The sequence below is a fragment of the Aphelocoma coerulescens genome, unplaced genomic scaffold (genome assembly GCF_041296385.1).
Source record: "Aphelocoma coerulescens isolate FSJ_1873_10779 unplaced genomic scaffold, UR_Acoe_1.0 HiC_scaffold_138, whole genome shotgun sequence".
NCBI classification, from domain to species: Eukaryota; Metazoa; Chordata; class Aves; order Passeriformes; family Corvidae; genus Aphelocoma; species Aphelocoma coerulescens.
In genome coordinates, this window is record NW_027183491.1 from 337,968 (window position 1) to 354,047 (window position 16,080).

The 16,080-nt window shown below is 59.7% G+C and overlaps 1 protein-coding gene and 1 gene segment (V, D, J or C); one reads left to right on the forward strand and one right to left on the reverse strand.

Annotated features, from left to right (window-relative positions):
• Positions 1 to 16,080, forward strand: part of LOC138100714 (immunoglobulin heavy variable 3-48-like) — a 104,048-nt gene that overhangs the window by 57,845 nt on the left and 30,123 nt on the right.
• LOC138100681 (N6-adenosine-methyltransferase subunit METTL3-like) lies at positions 215 to 10,113 on the reverse strand. The gene is given in 12 exon segments (XM_068998564.1): positions 215 to 393; positions 482 to 594; positions 1,701 to 1,766; positions 2,195 to 2,303; positions 2,395 to 2,433; positions 2,682 to 2,869; positions 3,911 to 4,136; positions 5,457 to 5,632; positions 6,890 to 7,036; positions 7,038 to 7,247; positions 9,227 to 9,498; positions 9,938 to 10,113. Coding segments are annotated over 12 exon segments (1,761 nt in total). The 5' UTR covers positions 10,041 to 10,113; the 3' UTR covers positions 215 to 281.

Below are 16,080 nucleotides of genomic sequence, written 5' to 3' on the forward strand. Positions count from 1 at the left end.
ATTTGGGCACCGAAAATTGCTTTTTAACCCCCAAAATCTAACTTTATACCCTTCAGAACCTCAAATATCTTCTTAAACCCCAAAAATCAGATAAACCATAAATCTGCGCTGTTTTTTCCTCCTTTTTTTCAACTTTAAGACCCATTTCCCACCTTTTTGCCCCCACAAAACGCTCCAGGTTTTTCCTCCAGCGCCAACACTGAATTCTTTATTTCCACCCCACTCCAAACCCCAAAAAACTCCTAAAAAAAAAAAAAAAAAAACCCAAAACCTCCCCAAAATTACATATTTTTGGGCTTGGAGATGATGCCGTCGGGGTAGTGCTGCTTGAACTGCGCCACCACGTCGGGGTCCAGGAGGTGAATCCCGTCCAGCTGGTTCCCCAGAGTGATCCTGAAAAACCCCAAAAATCCGCATCAAACCTCCAAAAACCCCGAACCCGCCTGGAAAAGGAGCCCCAAAAAAAGCGGGATTTTGGTACCAGTTGGGCTGGACGTTGTGGGGGCGGCCGAAGAGTTCGATTTTCCGCGTGCCCGGCGAGAGCCGCTCGATCATCCCGTAGATCTCGTCGGGTTTGTGGCTGGTGGAGCGAACCTGGGGGCGAAAGCGGCGATTTTGGGGGGAAATCCGGCGTTTTTCGCCTTTCCCTGAGGCGGTTCCGTCGCTTTTCACCGTTTTGGGAAGAGATTTGCCCGTTTTCCTGTGGTTTGTGAGGCGATTCTTCCATTTCCCACCGTTTTCTGAAACGGCTTTCTCATTTCTTGCCATTTTTTGAGGTATTTTTTCCGTTTTTTCCTATTTTCTGAGGTGATTCCCTCATTTTTCCCCATTTTCTGAGGTAACTTCCTCTTTTCCCGCCCTTTTCTGAGGTGATTCCCTCATTTTTCCCCATTTTATGAGGTAACTTCCTCTTTTTCTGCCCTTTTCTGAGGTGATTCCCTCATTTTTCCCCATTTTCTGCGCTGATTTTCTCATTTCCCGCTCTTTTATGAGGTAATTCCCTCATTTTTTCTTATTTTCTGAGGCAATTTTCTCATTTTTTGCCCTTTTCTGAGGTAATTCCCTAATTTTTTCTCATTTTCTGCACTGATTTTCTCATTTACTGCCCTTTTCTGAGGTAATTCCCTCATTTTTCCCCATTTTCTGAGGTAACTTCCTCTTTTTCTGCCTTTTTCTGAGGTGATTCCCTCATTTTTCCCCATTTTCTGAGGTAACTTCCTCTTTTCCCGCCCTTTTCTGAGGTGATTCCCGCATTTTTCCCCATTTTCTGAGGCAGTTTTCTCATTTCCCGTCCTTTTCTGAGGTGATTCCCTCATTTTTCCCCATTTTCTTCACTGATTCTCTCATTTCCTGCCCTTTTTTGAGGTGATTCCCTCACTTTCCCTATTTTCTGAGGCTATGCTCACATTTCACCCTGATTTTTGTAGAAAACCCTTTCACTTATTCAATTTCCTGAACAAAATTCCTTCTTTTTTCTCTGTTTTCTCACCATTCCCTCATTTTTCCCCATTTTTTTCCCCACAATCCCTTCATTTTATTGTTCTTCAGGCCCACAGGAGGCCCTGCAGATTTAGGGTTTAACCCCCCTGGGTTTTGGGATCGAATCCCCAGATTTTGGATTGAACTCCCCTGGATTTTGGGGTTGATTTTTCTCTGCGGGTTTTTTGGGTTGAAATCCCCGGGATTTGGGGGTCTCTCACCTCGGCCACGATGACGTCACAATCCAGGCCCCGGTTGAAGCCTTGGGGGTTCCCCTTCACCCCCACCTGTGAGAGGGGCACATTTGGGGAGGGGGGAGAAGGTCCTGGAACCTCAAAATCCACCCCAAAGACCCCCCAAAATCCCCTAAACCTGCCCCCAAGACACCCAAAACCCATTCCAGGACCCTCAAAACCCACACAACAACCCCCCCAAAATTCCCAAAACCCGCCCCAAGACCCCCAAAATGCCCTAAACCCACCCCAGCACCCCAAAATCCCCCTCTATTGGAGCCCTCAGGCCCCAAATACACCACAAGACCCCCAAAATCCCCTTCAGGACCCTACCACCACCCCAAAATCCCCTTTTTTTCCTCTCCCGCCATCCCAAAAATCCCATTTATCCTCCTCCCCACCCCCCAAACTCCCCCTGTTCCCCGTCCCCGGGGTCCCGGGAGGGTTTTTGGGGACGCCCCAGGTTTGGGGTGGCCCCGTACCAGGCAGTGCTCCTTGCCGTGGTTCAGCCAGTGCCCCGTGCGCCCCGTCCGGATAATTCGCTGTAATTGGTTGGTTTTCACCCAAATTATCTCGTCCACGCGCTCGTACCTGGATGGGGCGGGGATTTGGGGGGGTCTCGGGGGGATTTGAGGGGGTTTTGTGGGGGTTTTAAGGGGTCGGGAGTTCCCCCAAAACTCACCCCCAGAGGTTGAGGCATTCGCGGCCCAGCTCCATGGCCCTGGAATGGGGGCAAAATGGGGGAATTAGGGGGCAAAACTGGGATTTTGAGGGGGAAATTGGGATTTGGGGCGGGCCCCGATGGATTTGAGGGAGTTCCCGACTGATTTGGGGTGAATCCTAATGGATTTGGGGAGGATCACGGTGGGTTTTGGGGTCACGATGGGTTTGGGGTGAATCCCGACGGGTTTGGGGTGAATCCCCAAGGATTTGGGGGTGAGTCCCGATGGATCTGGGGTCCCCCCTCACCTGCCGGTGACCCAGAGGAAGAGGAAGCCCTCGTCCTGCAGCACGGGGATGTTGAGGCGCCGCATTTCGTCGTCCGTCAGGGTCCCGTAGGGCAGCTCCATGTGGATGTCCCAGGGCGGGTCCGCCATGACCACGGCGAACTTGCCCAGGATGGACACGTCCAGGTAGCGGATGTCGCAGCAGATCCACTGGGAAACGGGGGAAAAAACGGGGAGAAACGGGGGGGGATCCGGTCAAAAATGGTAAAATCGCCTCAGAAAATGGCGGAACCGCCTCAGGAAATGGCGGGAAACGCCTCAGGAAATGGCGGGAAACGGAATCGCCTCAGGAAACAGCGGGAAACGCCTCAGGAAACAGCGGGAAACGGAATCGCCTCAGGAAATGGCGGAACCGCCTCAGGAAACAGTGGGAAACGGAATCGCCTCAGGAAACAGTGGGAAACGGAATCGCCTAAGGAAATAGCGGAACCGCCTCAGGAAATGGTGGGAAACGCCTCAGAAAATGGCGGGAAATGGAATCGCCTCAGGAAATGGCGGGAAACGCCTCAGAAAACGGCAGGAAACGGAACCGCCTCAGGAAATGGCGGGAAACGCCTCAGGAAACGTCGGGAATCGGAATCGCCTCAGGAAATGGCAGAACCGCCTCAGAAAACGGCGGGAAACAGAATCGCCTCAGGAAATAGCAGGAAACGCCTCAGGAATGGCGGGAAACAGAATCGCCTCAGGAAATGGCGGGAAACGAGAGAATTGCGTCAAAAAGTGCTGAAGTAACCTCAGAAATCAGCAGCATCGCCTCAAAACTGGTGGGAAATACCTCAAAAACGGTGAGAAACGAGGGGGATCACCTCAGGAAGTGGGGGGGGGACGAGGGAATCGCCTCTAGAAATGGTGGGAAGTGGGAGAAGTGCCTGACAAAGCGGCACAACCACCTCAAAAAAGGTGGGAAACGGGGGAATTGCCTCAGAAAACACTGAGAAATGGCAGAATTGGCACATAGAACAGTAAATAAATAAACTGCTTCAAAAAAGCAGAGCCGTCAGGAAAAAAAAAAAAAAAAACGGCGTAAAGCAGGAAATCCCCTCAGGGGAAAGTAGGGAAATAAAGGAACCGCCCCCAAAAAACGGCGAGAAACGAACGGATCCCGAACGCGAGGGAAAACAAGGGAACGCCACCAACAAACTCCCGCGGTTTTTTTCCCCCTCCGGAATTCCTCCGGTAAAGGGACGTTACCTGGGGCGGGAAGAGGCGGTCGGCGCCGGCGTCCGGCGGCGGCCCCCGGGGCAGGTCCGGGGGCGGGGAGCGGTCGCGCGGCCGCGCCCGGGTGGGGCTGCGCGGGGGAGTGACGGCGCAGGCGTCGATCTCGTAGTGGACGTACTTGCAGGTGTCCATGTGGAAGCAGGTGTTGAGGAAGGAGCAGTCGCCCAGCGACTCGTCCGTGTGCTTGTTGATGATGCGCCTGGCGGGGGGGGGAAGCGGGGCAGAAAAAGGGGGAATTCGGGAGAAATTCCGGGTTTTTTGAAGGTCCAGGGCGGGGATTTGGGGGGGGGATTCCACGTTTCTCAAAGATTTGGGGAGAAATTCCGTGTTTTTCGAAGATTCGGGGCGGGGATTTGGGGGGGATTCCACATTTCTCAAAGATTTGGGGAGAAATTCCGTGTTTTTCGAGGATTCGGGGCGGGGATTTGGGGGGAATTCCACGTTTCTCAAAGATTTGGGGAGAAATTCCGTGTTTCTCGAAGATTTGGGGGGAATTCCACGTTTCTCGAAGATTGGGGGGTGAAATTCGGGAGAAATTCCATGGTTTTCGAGGATTCGGGGCGGGGATTTGGGGGGAATTCCATCTTTCTCGAAGATTTGGGGAGAAATTAGGAGGAATTCCATGTTTTTTGAAGGTTCGGGGGGGGGATTTGGGGGGAGTTCTATGTTTCTCGAAGATTTGGGGAGAAATTCCATGTTTTTCGAAGATTTGGGGTGGGAATTTAGGGGGAATTCCACGTTTCTCAAAGATTTGGGGGTGAAATTCGGGAGAAATTCCCTGTTTTTTGAGGATTCAGGGCGGGGATTTGGGGGGGATTCCATCTTTCTCAAAGATTTGGGGTGAAATTCGGGAGAAATTCCATGTTTTCTCGAACATTCAGGGCAGGGATTTGGGGGGAATTCCATCTTTCTCGAAGATTGGGGGGTGAAATTCGGGAGAAATTCCATGTTTTTCGAGGATTCGGGGCGGGGATTTGGGGGGAATTCCGCGTTTCTCAAAAATTCGGGCTGAAGTTCGGGAGAAATTCCATGTTTCTCGAAGATTCGGGGCAGGGATTCGGGGGGGGATTCCATCTTTCTCGAAGATTTGGGGAGAAATTAGGAGGAATTCCATGTTTTTTTGAAGATTCGGGGCGGGATTTTGGAGGAATTCCATGTTTCTCAAAGATTCGGGGTGAAATCTCAAAAGCCGGGAATAAAAAAAAATCACAAAATTGAGACAAAAAAAATCCGTGAAATCCTGGGTAGAGACCGTAAATCCACGGGTAAAAACCACAAAACCGTGGATGAAAATCACGGCATCGTGACATGGTAAATTAAAATCGCTAAATTACAAATAAAATCTATAAAATCCTGGATAAGGCCCTGACTAAAAATCGCGGATGGAAGAGCAGAACGCGTAACCCCGACAAAACCGCGCAACGAAACCCCCCGAAATCCCGGATAAACCCCCCCCCCCCCCCCCACCAAAATCCCGGCTAAATCCCACGAAATCCCGACCGGAACGGCGCCGACTGACCGGAAGTGGAGCTTGCGGCAGGGCCGGTCGGCGCCGGAGGCCTTCACGCACTCCTCCTTGGTGCCGTGGTCGCAGAACTCCTGCACCTGCGCGCGGCCCCGCGAGCGGAACTTCTCCACGATGGATTGCTCCTTGGCCGTCGTGGTGTTCAGCAGCTCCAGGATCTCCTGGCTCACCTGAGGGAGCGGCGGCGACGACGACGGACAGCTTGGAGCCGCCGTGAGGCTCCGCCCACCTCCCCGAGGCTCCGCCCACCATTGTGAGGTTCCACCAATCCCCTTGAGGCTCCGCCCACCTGCCTAAAGCTCCACCAATCCCCTTGAAGCTCCACCAATCTCCTTGAGGCTCCACCCACCACTGTGAGATTCCACCAATCCCCTTGAGGCTCCGCCCACCATCGTGAGGCTCCGCCCATCTCCTTAAGGCTCCACCAATCCCCTTGAGGCTCCGGCCACCTCCCTAAAGCTCCACCAATCCCCTTGAAGCTCCACCAATCCCCTTGAGGCTCCGCCCACCTCCCTGAGGCTCCACCCACCATCATGAGACTCCACCCATCATCTTTAGACCCCTCCCACCATCTTTAGACCCCTCTTAGCATCTTTAGACTCCACCCACCACCTTTAGACTCCACCCACCACCTTTAGGCTCCACCCACCACTTCTAGACTCCACCCACCACTTTTAGACTCCACCCACCACCTTTAGACTCCACCCATCACCTTTAGGCTCCACCCACCACTTTTAGACTCCACCCACCACCTTTAGACTCCACCCATCACCTTGAGACTCCACCCACCACCTTTAGACTCCACCCACCACCTTTAGGCTCCACCCACCACTTCTAGACTCCACCCACCACCTTTAGACTCCACCCACCACCTTTAGGCTCCACCCATCACCTTGAGACTCTACCCACCACCTTCAGGCTCCACCCACCGCCTTTAGACTCCATCTCAATGCCCCGCCTGCATCTTTAGGCTCCACCCACCACCCCAAGGCCACACCCACCATCTTTAGACCCTTCTTAGCATCCTTAGACTCCACCCACCACCTTTAGGCTCCACCCACCACCTTGAGACTCCACCCACCACCTTTAGACTCCACCCACCACCTTTAGACTCCACCTACCACCCCAAGGCCACACCCACCATCTTTAGACCGCTCTTAGCTTTAGGCTCCACCCACCGCCTTTAGATTCCATCTCAATGCCCCGCCTGCATCTTTAGGCTCCACCCACCACCTTGTAACCCCACCCACCACCATGAAGCTCCGCCCACCCCCACTTTAGACCCCACCCACTTCTTTTAGGCCCCACCCACCCCCAATGTAGACCCCACCCACTGCTTTTAGGCCCCACCCACCACCTTTAGGCCCCACCCAAACTTCGGCCCCACCCACCTTAGCCCCGCCCACCCCCGCTCCAGCCCCGCCCACCTTCTTGCTCTGCTGCTCCTTGGTGGACTGCTGGCTCAGCAGGCTCTCGATCTCCAGGTCCACGTCCGACGCCGCCGCCCGCCGCGACTTCTTGGCCTCCTTCCCCTCCCCCGCCGCCCCCCCCCGCCCCTCCCCCGCCCCCGCCGCCCCCCGCCCCTCCCCCCGCGCCGCCGTCCTGCTCCGCCTGCCTCTTCTCGGCCGCCACCACGCCGGTCATGGCCGAGAGCTTGGAGTGGTCGGCGAAGGTGACCAGCGTGGGGCCGTCGTGCAGCAGCCCCCGGCGCACCTCGATCAGCTCCTGCGCCGCGAACTTGTGCAGGAGGCTCTCCACGGCCCGCAGCGTCACCTGCGCGTCGCCCTGCGGGGCGTCGGCGCTCGTTTTGGGGGGCTCCTCCTGGGCTTTCGGGGTTTTGTGCGGTTCGGGAGGGAATTACGGGAAAATCCGGGATCGCCTTTCCAAGATTTCGGGGACCCCCCCCCCCCGACCCCATTTCCTCTCCCCTGCGCCTGAATTTGAGCGCTTTTGGGATTGTTTTGGGGGATTTCTGAGGGAATTTCGGGGCATTGGGGTGGATTTTGAGATCCGGGAGGGTGGGGACAGCGGGGTGGGCACCTGGGCACACCTGGAAGGACCGGGAGGAACTGGGAGCGGGGCCTGGGGGGGATTTGGAGCGGGGGCCACCCATGTCCCCACTCCCAGGTGTGCACAGGTGTGGCCTGGGCGCGTCCCCAGCCCCAGGTGAGCACATCCCCAGCCCCAGGTGAGCACATCCCCAACCCCAGGTGTGTCCCCAGCCCCAGGTGAGCACATCCTCAACCCCAGGTCAGCACATCCCCAGCCCCAGGTGCATCCCCAGCCCCAGGTGAGCACGTCCCTCCGGCCCCAGGTATGTCCCCAGCCCCAGGTATGTCCCCAGCCCCAGGTGTGCCCCCAGCCCCAGGTGTGCCCCCAGCCCCAGGTGTGCCCCCAGCCCCAGGTGAGCTCATCCCCCAGCCCCCAGGTGTGCCCCCAGCCCCAGGTGAGCACATCCCCCGGCCCCAGGTGCATCCCCAGCCCCAGGTGAGCACATCCCCAACCCCAGGTGTGTCCCTTGCCCCAGGTGAGCGTGCCCCCGGCCCCAGGTCAGCGTGTCCCCGGCCCCCAGGTGAGCTCATCCCCCAGCCCCAGGTGCGTCCCCTGCCCCAGGTGCGTCCCCTGCCCCAGGTGAGCACATCCCCAGCCCCAGGTGTGCCCCCCGCCCCAGGTGAGCTCATCCCCCGGCCCCAGGTGTGTCCCAGCCCCAGGTGTGCCCCCAGCCCCAGGTGAGCACATCCCCTGCCCCAGGTGCATCCCCAGCCCCAGGTGAGCACATCCCCTTGCCCCAGGTGTGTCCCAGCCCCAGGTGAGCTCATCCCCCAACCCCAGGTGTGTCCCCGGCCCCAGGTGAGCTCATCCCCCAGCCCCAGGTGTGTCCCAGCCCCAGGTGTGCCCTCAGCCCCAGGTGAGCTCATCCCCCAACCCCAGGTGTGTCCCCGGCCCCAGGTGAGCTCATCCCCCGGCCCCAGGTGCATCCCCAGCCCCAGGTGAGCTCATCCCCCAACCCCAGGTGTGTCCCCAGCCCCAGGTGAGCTCATCCCCCAGCCCCAGGTGTGTCCCCAGCCCCCAGGTGCATCCCCAGCCCCAGGTGAGCACATCCCCAACCCCAGGTGAGCGCATCCCCAACCCCAGGTGTGTCCCCCAGCCCCAGGTGAGCACATCCCCAGCCCCAGGTGCATCCCCAGCCCCAGGTGAGCATGTCCCTCCGGCCCCAGGTATGTCCCCAGCCCCAGGTGTGCCCCCAGCCCCAGGTGTGTCCCCCTGCCCCAGGTGAGCGTGCCCCGGGCCCCAGGTGTGCCCCCAGCCCCAGGTGAGCGCATCCCCTGCCCCAGGTGTGCCCCCAACCCCAGGTGAGCTCATCCCCCAGCCCCAGGTGTGTCCCCAGCCCCAGGTGTGCCCCCAGCCCCAGGTGAGCTCATCCCCCGGCCCCAGGTGTGTCCCAGCCCCAGGTGTGCCCCCAACCCCAGGTGAGCTCATCCCCCGGCCCCAGGTGTGCCCCCAGCCCCAGGTGAGCTCATCCCCCGGCCCCAGGTGTGCCCCCAGCCCCAGGTGAGCTCATCCCCCAGCCCCAGGTGTGTCCCCGGCCCCAGGTGAGCACATCCCCTTGCCCCAGGTGTGCCCCCAGCCCCAGGTGAGCTCATCCCCCGGCCCCAGGTGTGTCCCCCAGCCCCAGGTGAGCTCATCCCCCAACCCCAGGTGTGTCCCCCAGCCCCAGGTGAGCACATCCCCCGGCCCCAGGTGCGTCCCCGGCCGTCCCCTACCCCGGCGATGGCGGCGCGGATGGCGCCGGCGTCGGTGGGCAGCGGCAGGGCCAGGTCGGACAGGTGCAGCAGCAGCCGCCGCTCCAGCGCCGGGTCCGGCTCCGACGGCTCCCCCGGGACCCCCTCGGGACCCCCGGGTGGGGAGGGGGCGCCCGTGGGGGCGGGGCCGAGCGAGGACGCGCCCCCGGAGGCGGGGCCTGGCGGGGCGGGGCCCGCGGGGGCGGGGCTGCAGGTGCGGGGGGGCGTGGCCAGGGAGAGGTCATGGCGGGGGTCTGTGAGGGGGGAATGCAGCTTAATTAACCCCGAATTATTAATTAGCCCCCCCAACTCGTAATTAACCCCCCCCTCTTAATTAACGCACCGCTTCTAATTACATGCAAGCCCCTAGTTAGTCTCCAAACTCTCATTAAACCCCATCTCTTCGTTAATTCCTAGTCTCTAATCAGTGACCCCTCATTAACCCCTGACCCCTCATTAACCCTTAGTCCCTAATTAATCCTTAGCCTCTAATTAACCTCAACCCCCCCCAGTTAGCCCCCAACCTTTAATCAACCCCTCACCCCCCCTCCCCTCATTAACCCCCCCAATTAGCCGCAGACCCCAATAAATCCCCAACCCTTATCAACTCCTGCCACCCCCGCCCCCTCATTAACCCCCCTAATTAACCCTTGACCCCTCATTAACCCCGCCCGCCCCCCCCCGCGCTCTCACCGGTCCCTCCGAGCGGGTCCTGCTTCCTGCGACGCTGCAGCCGCTCGCGGAGCGAGTCCAGCTGCTTCTTGTGCGCCTGGATCGAGCTCCACGTGTCCGACATGGCCCCGCCGGCTCCGATCGCGACCCTGTCGCGACAGGGACCGGCCGCGACCCTCCCGCTCCCGCGCCGGGCCCGCGCCGCCTCACGCCGCCGGAAGCGGAAGTTCCCGGGGGCGCCGTGAAGCCGCCGCCGCCATCTTGAGTGTGGGCAGCTCCTTGGTTTCCACGGCGGCCGCCGCCATTTTGAGTGCGGGCAGCAACCTCCCCGACAATTCCCATGACAACCGGAGGCTTTTTAAAACCGGGAAATTCCCGGCGTGCCGTTTCCACGGCAACCGAGTAGGCGGCACTTCGAAACCGGGCCTTTCCCGGCGTTTTATTGCCAGAGAAACCGGCGGCATTGCGAGCGCAGGCCGCGCCTCAGTGAGGGCACAGCGGCCCCCCGCCGCCATCTTTAAACAGGGCATTTCCCGCGTCCCGTTACCACGGCAACGCGCGCCATTTTCGGCGCCGGCCCCGCCCCTCTGAGGGCGCCGTGGCAACGGCCGCCATTTTGCGTATGGGCAAGACCCCCCCCACGCAGTTGCCATGGCAACCGCCGCCATTTTCACACCGGGCACTTCCCGCGTTCCGTTTCCACGGCAACCGCCGCCATTTTGCGCGCCGGCCCCGCCCCTCTGAGGGCGCCGCCATCTTTGTTGAGGGCGGCGCCATTTTCTGACCCCGTTTTTGGGGGGATTCCTCTGATTTTTGGGGTCTCGCTTTTTTCCGGCGGCTCCCCCAAATCCCTCTCCTTTCCCCCGCCCCCAAATCACACACGGGAGACAGCAGGGGCATGGGAGGGGGGGGGTCAGCAAAGGGCTTTAATCGGCCTCTACATGGGGAGGGGGGGGAGGAGATTTGGGGGGTCGCAGGGAAATTTTGGGGGTCCCGATGGGAATTTTGGGGTCCCCCCCCCAATTCCTAATCTACTCCCCCGAAGTTTCGGGGTCCCCCTTCTCGCCAGCGGGGGTCGAGGTCCGGTTTGGGGGCACCTAAAGGGGCGAAAAAAAGGGGGGGGTGTCAATGCCTTGGGGGGGCCCCAAAAAACGCCTCGTTTTTGGCTTCCCCCTAATTTTGGGGTCCCTCAGGAATTTTGGGATCCCTCCCCCTCTGCTCACCTCCCCTCCTCCATCCGGGTCCTCGGGGTCTCCCGGCATTTCGGGGGGGTCTGTCCCCTCCATTTCTTCTTCCTCATCCTCCTCTTCCTCCTGCACCTCCCCCAGCCCCCCCAAATTTGGGGCCCCGCCCGGATTTTGGGGGTCCCGGTGCCCCCCGGCGTGGGCCCGGCCGCGCCCGCACACCTGGCACAGGTGGGGACGCCCCGAAGCCGGAGAATTCCTGCCCAAAATCGGGGGGTTCCCGCCCAGGATTGGGCAATTCCCGCCCGAATTCGGAGAGTTCCCGCCCAAAACCGAGGGATTCCCGCCCGAAATCGCGGGATTCCCGCCCAAAACCGAGGGATTCCCGCCCAAATTCGGAGCGTTCCCGCCCAGAACCGAGGGATTCCCGCCCAAATTCGGAGAGTTCCCGCCCAGAACCGAGGGATTCCCGCCCGAAATCGCGGGATTCCCGCCCAAAACCGAGGGATTCCCGCCCAAATTCGGAGCGTTCCCGCCCAGAACCGAGGGATTCCCGCCCGAAATCGCGGGATTCCCGCCCAGAACCGAGGGATTCCCACCCGAAGTCGCGGGATTCCCGCCCAAAACCGCCCCGGGAATGTTCCGGAAGCTCCCCTGGCAGGAGGGGGAGGGGCAGGAGGGCGGAAGTTCCGGGAATTCCAATTTTTCCACCAATTCCTGCAGCTTGGAGGTCTCGGAGGGGGCGGGGCCGGGCGGGCGCAGGAGGAGGAGCTTGGGGAAGGGGGCGGGGCTTGGTTTGACCTCTTGACCCCCCGGGCCGGGCAGGGGGGGCGTGGCCGGAGGCTGGGGGGGGTCGGTCACTTCCGGGGGGACCTGAGGGGTGACCAGAGAGATGCAGGTGACCCCAGCCTTGACCCTGTGGCCACCCAGAGTGACCACCCAGAGTGACCACCCAGAGTGACCCCAACTCCGACCCGCTGAGCCCAACCTCACCCGCGGCGACCTCTTGACCCGGCCTTGACCTGTCCGTCCCCACTGACCACCGGCCCTAACCGTGACCCGCTGCCCCCAACACTGACCCCCCACTGACCCCCCGCTGACCCATCAACCCCTCACCTCAACCACAACCCCGCCCTTGACCATCGTCCCCCTCCCTTAACCCACGGACCCCCAGTGCTGACCCACTGACCGCTCGCCCCCTCACCTCCGCCCTCGGCGCTCCCCCGCCGCCGTCTCCGTCCCCCCGGCGCGGCGCCGGGCCCCTCTCGCGGTGCCGCCGCAGGTGCACCTTGAGGTTGCCGCGGGTGGTGAAGCGGCCGCCGCAGAGGTCGCAGCGGAACGGCCGCTCGCCCGTGTGCGAGCGCAGGTGGATCTGCCGCGCGCTGGCGCTGCCGAACGGCTTCCCGCAGAACCCGCAGCCGTGCCGGGGCCCCGCGGCGCTCGGGGGGCGCGGCGGGGCCGGCCGCGGGGCCAGCGGCGACGGGGAACCCAACGGCGGCAACGCCGGGGCCAACGGTGGCGACGAACCCAACGTTGACCCCAACGTTGACCTCGAACCCAATGTTGAACCCAACGGTGGCGACGAACCCAACGTTGACCCCAACGTTGACCTCGAACCCAACGTTGAACCCAACGATGGCGACGAACCCAACGTTGACCCCAACGTTGACCTCGAACCCAACGTTGAACCCAACGATGGCGAAGAACCCAACGTTGACCCCAACGTTGACCTCGAACCCAACGTTGAACCCAACGATGGCGAAGAACCCAACGTTGACCTCGAACCCAACGAAGACCCCAACGATGACGAAGAACCCAACGCCGACCCCAACGCCGCCGCCGAGCCCAACGACGACGTCGACCCCAACGACGACCCCAACGTGGACGCCAACGACGTCATGGAGCCCAGCGTGGACGCCAAGGCCACGGCGATGCCGGAGCGCTGCGGCTTGGGGAAAGGCGGGAAGAGCAGGAAGTGGGGGCCCGGGGGGGGCTTCTGGGGCGGCCGCGGCGGCTCCAGCGCCCCCAGGAGCAGCAGCTGGCGGCAGATGTCCTGGGTCAGCTGCATCTGGAGCAGCTGGCGCTGGTGCAGCTGCCGCAGCTCCTCCAGGATCAGCCGCAGCTCCGGCGGCGCCGGCGCGGGCGGCGCCATGGGCGGGGGAGGGGAGGGGGCCAGCGGGGAGGACGGGGAGGGGGCGGCGGGGGCTGGGGGAGGGGGGGAGAGAGAGAGGGAGGTTAGGGTGGCGAAACCTCAAAATCGACGCTTTTCAGCCCGAAATCGCCGTTGTTTTGTCCACAATTACCATTTTTTTTCCATCAAAAGTTACCATAATTCACCCCAAAACTTCCACTGCTGCCCCAAAACCGTTGTTATTCACCCACAACTTGCTGTTATTTGTCCCCAAAATAAAAGCTTCGGCCACAAATCGTCATCGTTCGCCTCAAAATCCCCACTTTTCACCCCAAAATTGCTGTTGTTCCCCGCAGAATCGGGTTTACCCTCCCCAAAATTGGCATTTCTCACCCCAAGTTTGTCGTCACTACCCCAAACCTGTCGTCGTTTGCCCCAAAATTATCGCATTTCACCCAGAATTCCCATTATCCTCCAGAACGCCACCAAAATTCCCATCCAAAAATCATAACCGGCCCCTAAAGCCACGTTTTTCCCCCCAAAAATGACATTAATCCCCCAAAAAAAGCATATTCCCCAAAATATGCCAAGTATCCCCCCCCAAATTACTGTTATCCCCCCGAATTCCCCATTATTCCCCCAAAAGCTCCTTTTTTTCAACCAAATCCCCTCAAACACCCTCAAATCCTTCTTTCCCCTCCCCAAAATACCTTTTTCTCCAAAAATCCCCATTTTCCCCCCAAAATCCCCATTCTCCCCCCAAAATCCCCATTTCCCCCCCTAAATCCCCTTCCAAACTTCCCTTTTCCCCAAAAAAATCCCTTTTCCCTCCAAACCCCCCTCAAACACCCCAAATCCCCCTTTTTATCCCCAAAAATCCCCTTTTTTCCCCAACCAAATCCCCCTTCCCCCCCCAATCCCTTTTCGCCACAAAAAATCCCCTTTTCAGCCCAAATCCTCCTTTTTCTCCCCCAAAAATCCTCCTCAAACCTCCCTTTCCCCTCCCCCCCTAAAATAATCCATTTTTCCCCTCAAACCCCTCCAAATTCCCCTTTTTGCCCCCCAAAATTCTCCTTTTTCCTCCCCCCAAAATCCCCCTTTTTCCCCCCAAACCCCCTTTTTCCCCTGCCACGCCCCCAAAAATCCCACTTTTGCCCCCAAATCCCCTTTTCCTCCCCCCCAAAAAATCCCCTTTTCCCCCTCAATCCCCCCCCAATCCGCCTTTTTTACCCCCAAAACCCCTTTTTCCCAACCAGATCCCCCCCAAAATCCCCTTTTTTCCCCCCAAACCCCCTTTTTTCCCCCAAACCCTCTTTTCCCACCCAAACTCCCCCAAAATCCCGGGTTTCCCCCCCAAAATCCCGGTTTCCCCCCTCCCAAAATTCCCGGGTTTTCCCCCCAGTCCCCCTCTCCCCCTCCCATCCCGGGATTTTTGGGGCGAATCCCGGCGATTTCGGGTCCTTTCCGCACCTCCGGGCTCGGCCATGGCCGAGGGTCGGGAAATGACGTCACGGGGGGGAGGGGGCGCCTGTCGCGACAGGGGTGACGTCACCGCGAGGGGAGGGGCGGAATTTGGGGAGGTTTGGGGGGGGATTTGGGGTATTTTGGGGGGGATTTGGGGGTCCTGAATGGGACGGGGGGGGGGGTTGAGGGGGACTTGGGGGCTTGGGGGGAATTTGGGGGATTTTGGAGGGGTCCCAGGAGGGTTTTGGGGAGATTTTGAGGAATTTGGGGGCTTTTGGGGGAGGTTTGGGGGTCCTCGATGGGGTTTGGGGGGCTTGAGGGGAATTTTGGGGAGGATTTGGGGGATCCCAGGAGGGTTTGGGGGGGGGTTTGGAGGGATTTTGGGAGACTTTGGGGGGATTTGGGGTGGATTTGGGGTTTTCTGGGGGGAGTTTGAGGGGATTTGGAGGGATTTTGGGAGATTTTGGGGGGATTTGGGGTGGATTTGGGGTTTTCTGGGGGGAGTTTTGGGGGATTTGGAGGGATTTTGGGAGATTTTGGGGGGATTTGGGGTGGCTTTGGAGGGATTTTGGGAGACTTTGGGGGGATTTGGGGTGGATTTGGGGTTTTCTGGGGGGAGTTTGAGGGGATTTGGAGGGATTTTGGGAGATTTTGGGGGGATTTGGGGTGGCTTTGGAGGGATTTTGGGAGACTTTGGGGGGATTTGGGGTGGATTTGGGGTTTTCTGGGGGGAGTTTTAGGGGATTTGGAGGGATTTTGGGAGATTTTGGGGTGCCTTGGGAGGGATTATGGGAGATTTTGGGGGGATTTGGGGTGGATTTGGGGTTTTCTGGGGGGAGTTTTGGGGGATTTGGCTGTTTAACGGAGTTTTAGGGGATTTGGGGGGGATTTTGGGGTCTCTCGGGGGGGTTTGGGGGATCCTGAAGGAGGTTTGGGGGGATCTGAGGGGAGTCGAGCGGGTTTGAGGGGGGTCCCTGAGGGTTTTGGGGGGGGATTTGGTGGCTCTGAGGGGTTTTGGGGGGATTTAGGGGAGTTTAGGGTGCTGGGGGAGGATTCGGGGGGGTTGAGGGGATTTTGGGGGCATTTTGGGGCTCTCTGAGGGGATTTTGGGGGTCCTTTAGAGGCTTTGGGGAGGATTTAGGGGGGTTTGGGGGCTCCTGGAGGGGGTTTGGGGGAAATTTGGGGGTCTCTGAGGGAATTTGGGGGTCCTTTAGGGGCTTTGGGGAGGATTTTGGGGGTTTTGAGGGGTCTCTGAGGGGATTTTGGGGGGATTTGGGGTCTCTGAGGGGTGTGGGGGGTCTTGGAGGGGGTTTGGGGGGATTTTGGGGGCATTTGGGAGTTTTGGGGGATCCTTTAAGGGTTTTGGGGGGTTCTGGAGGGGGGTT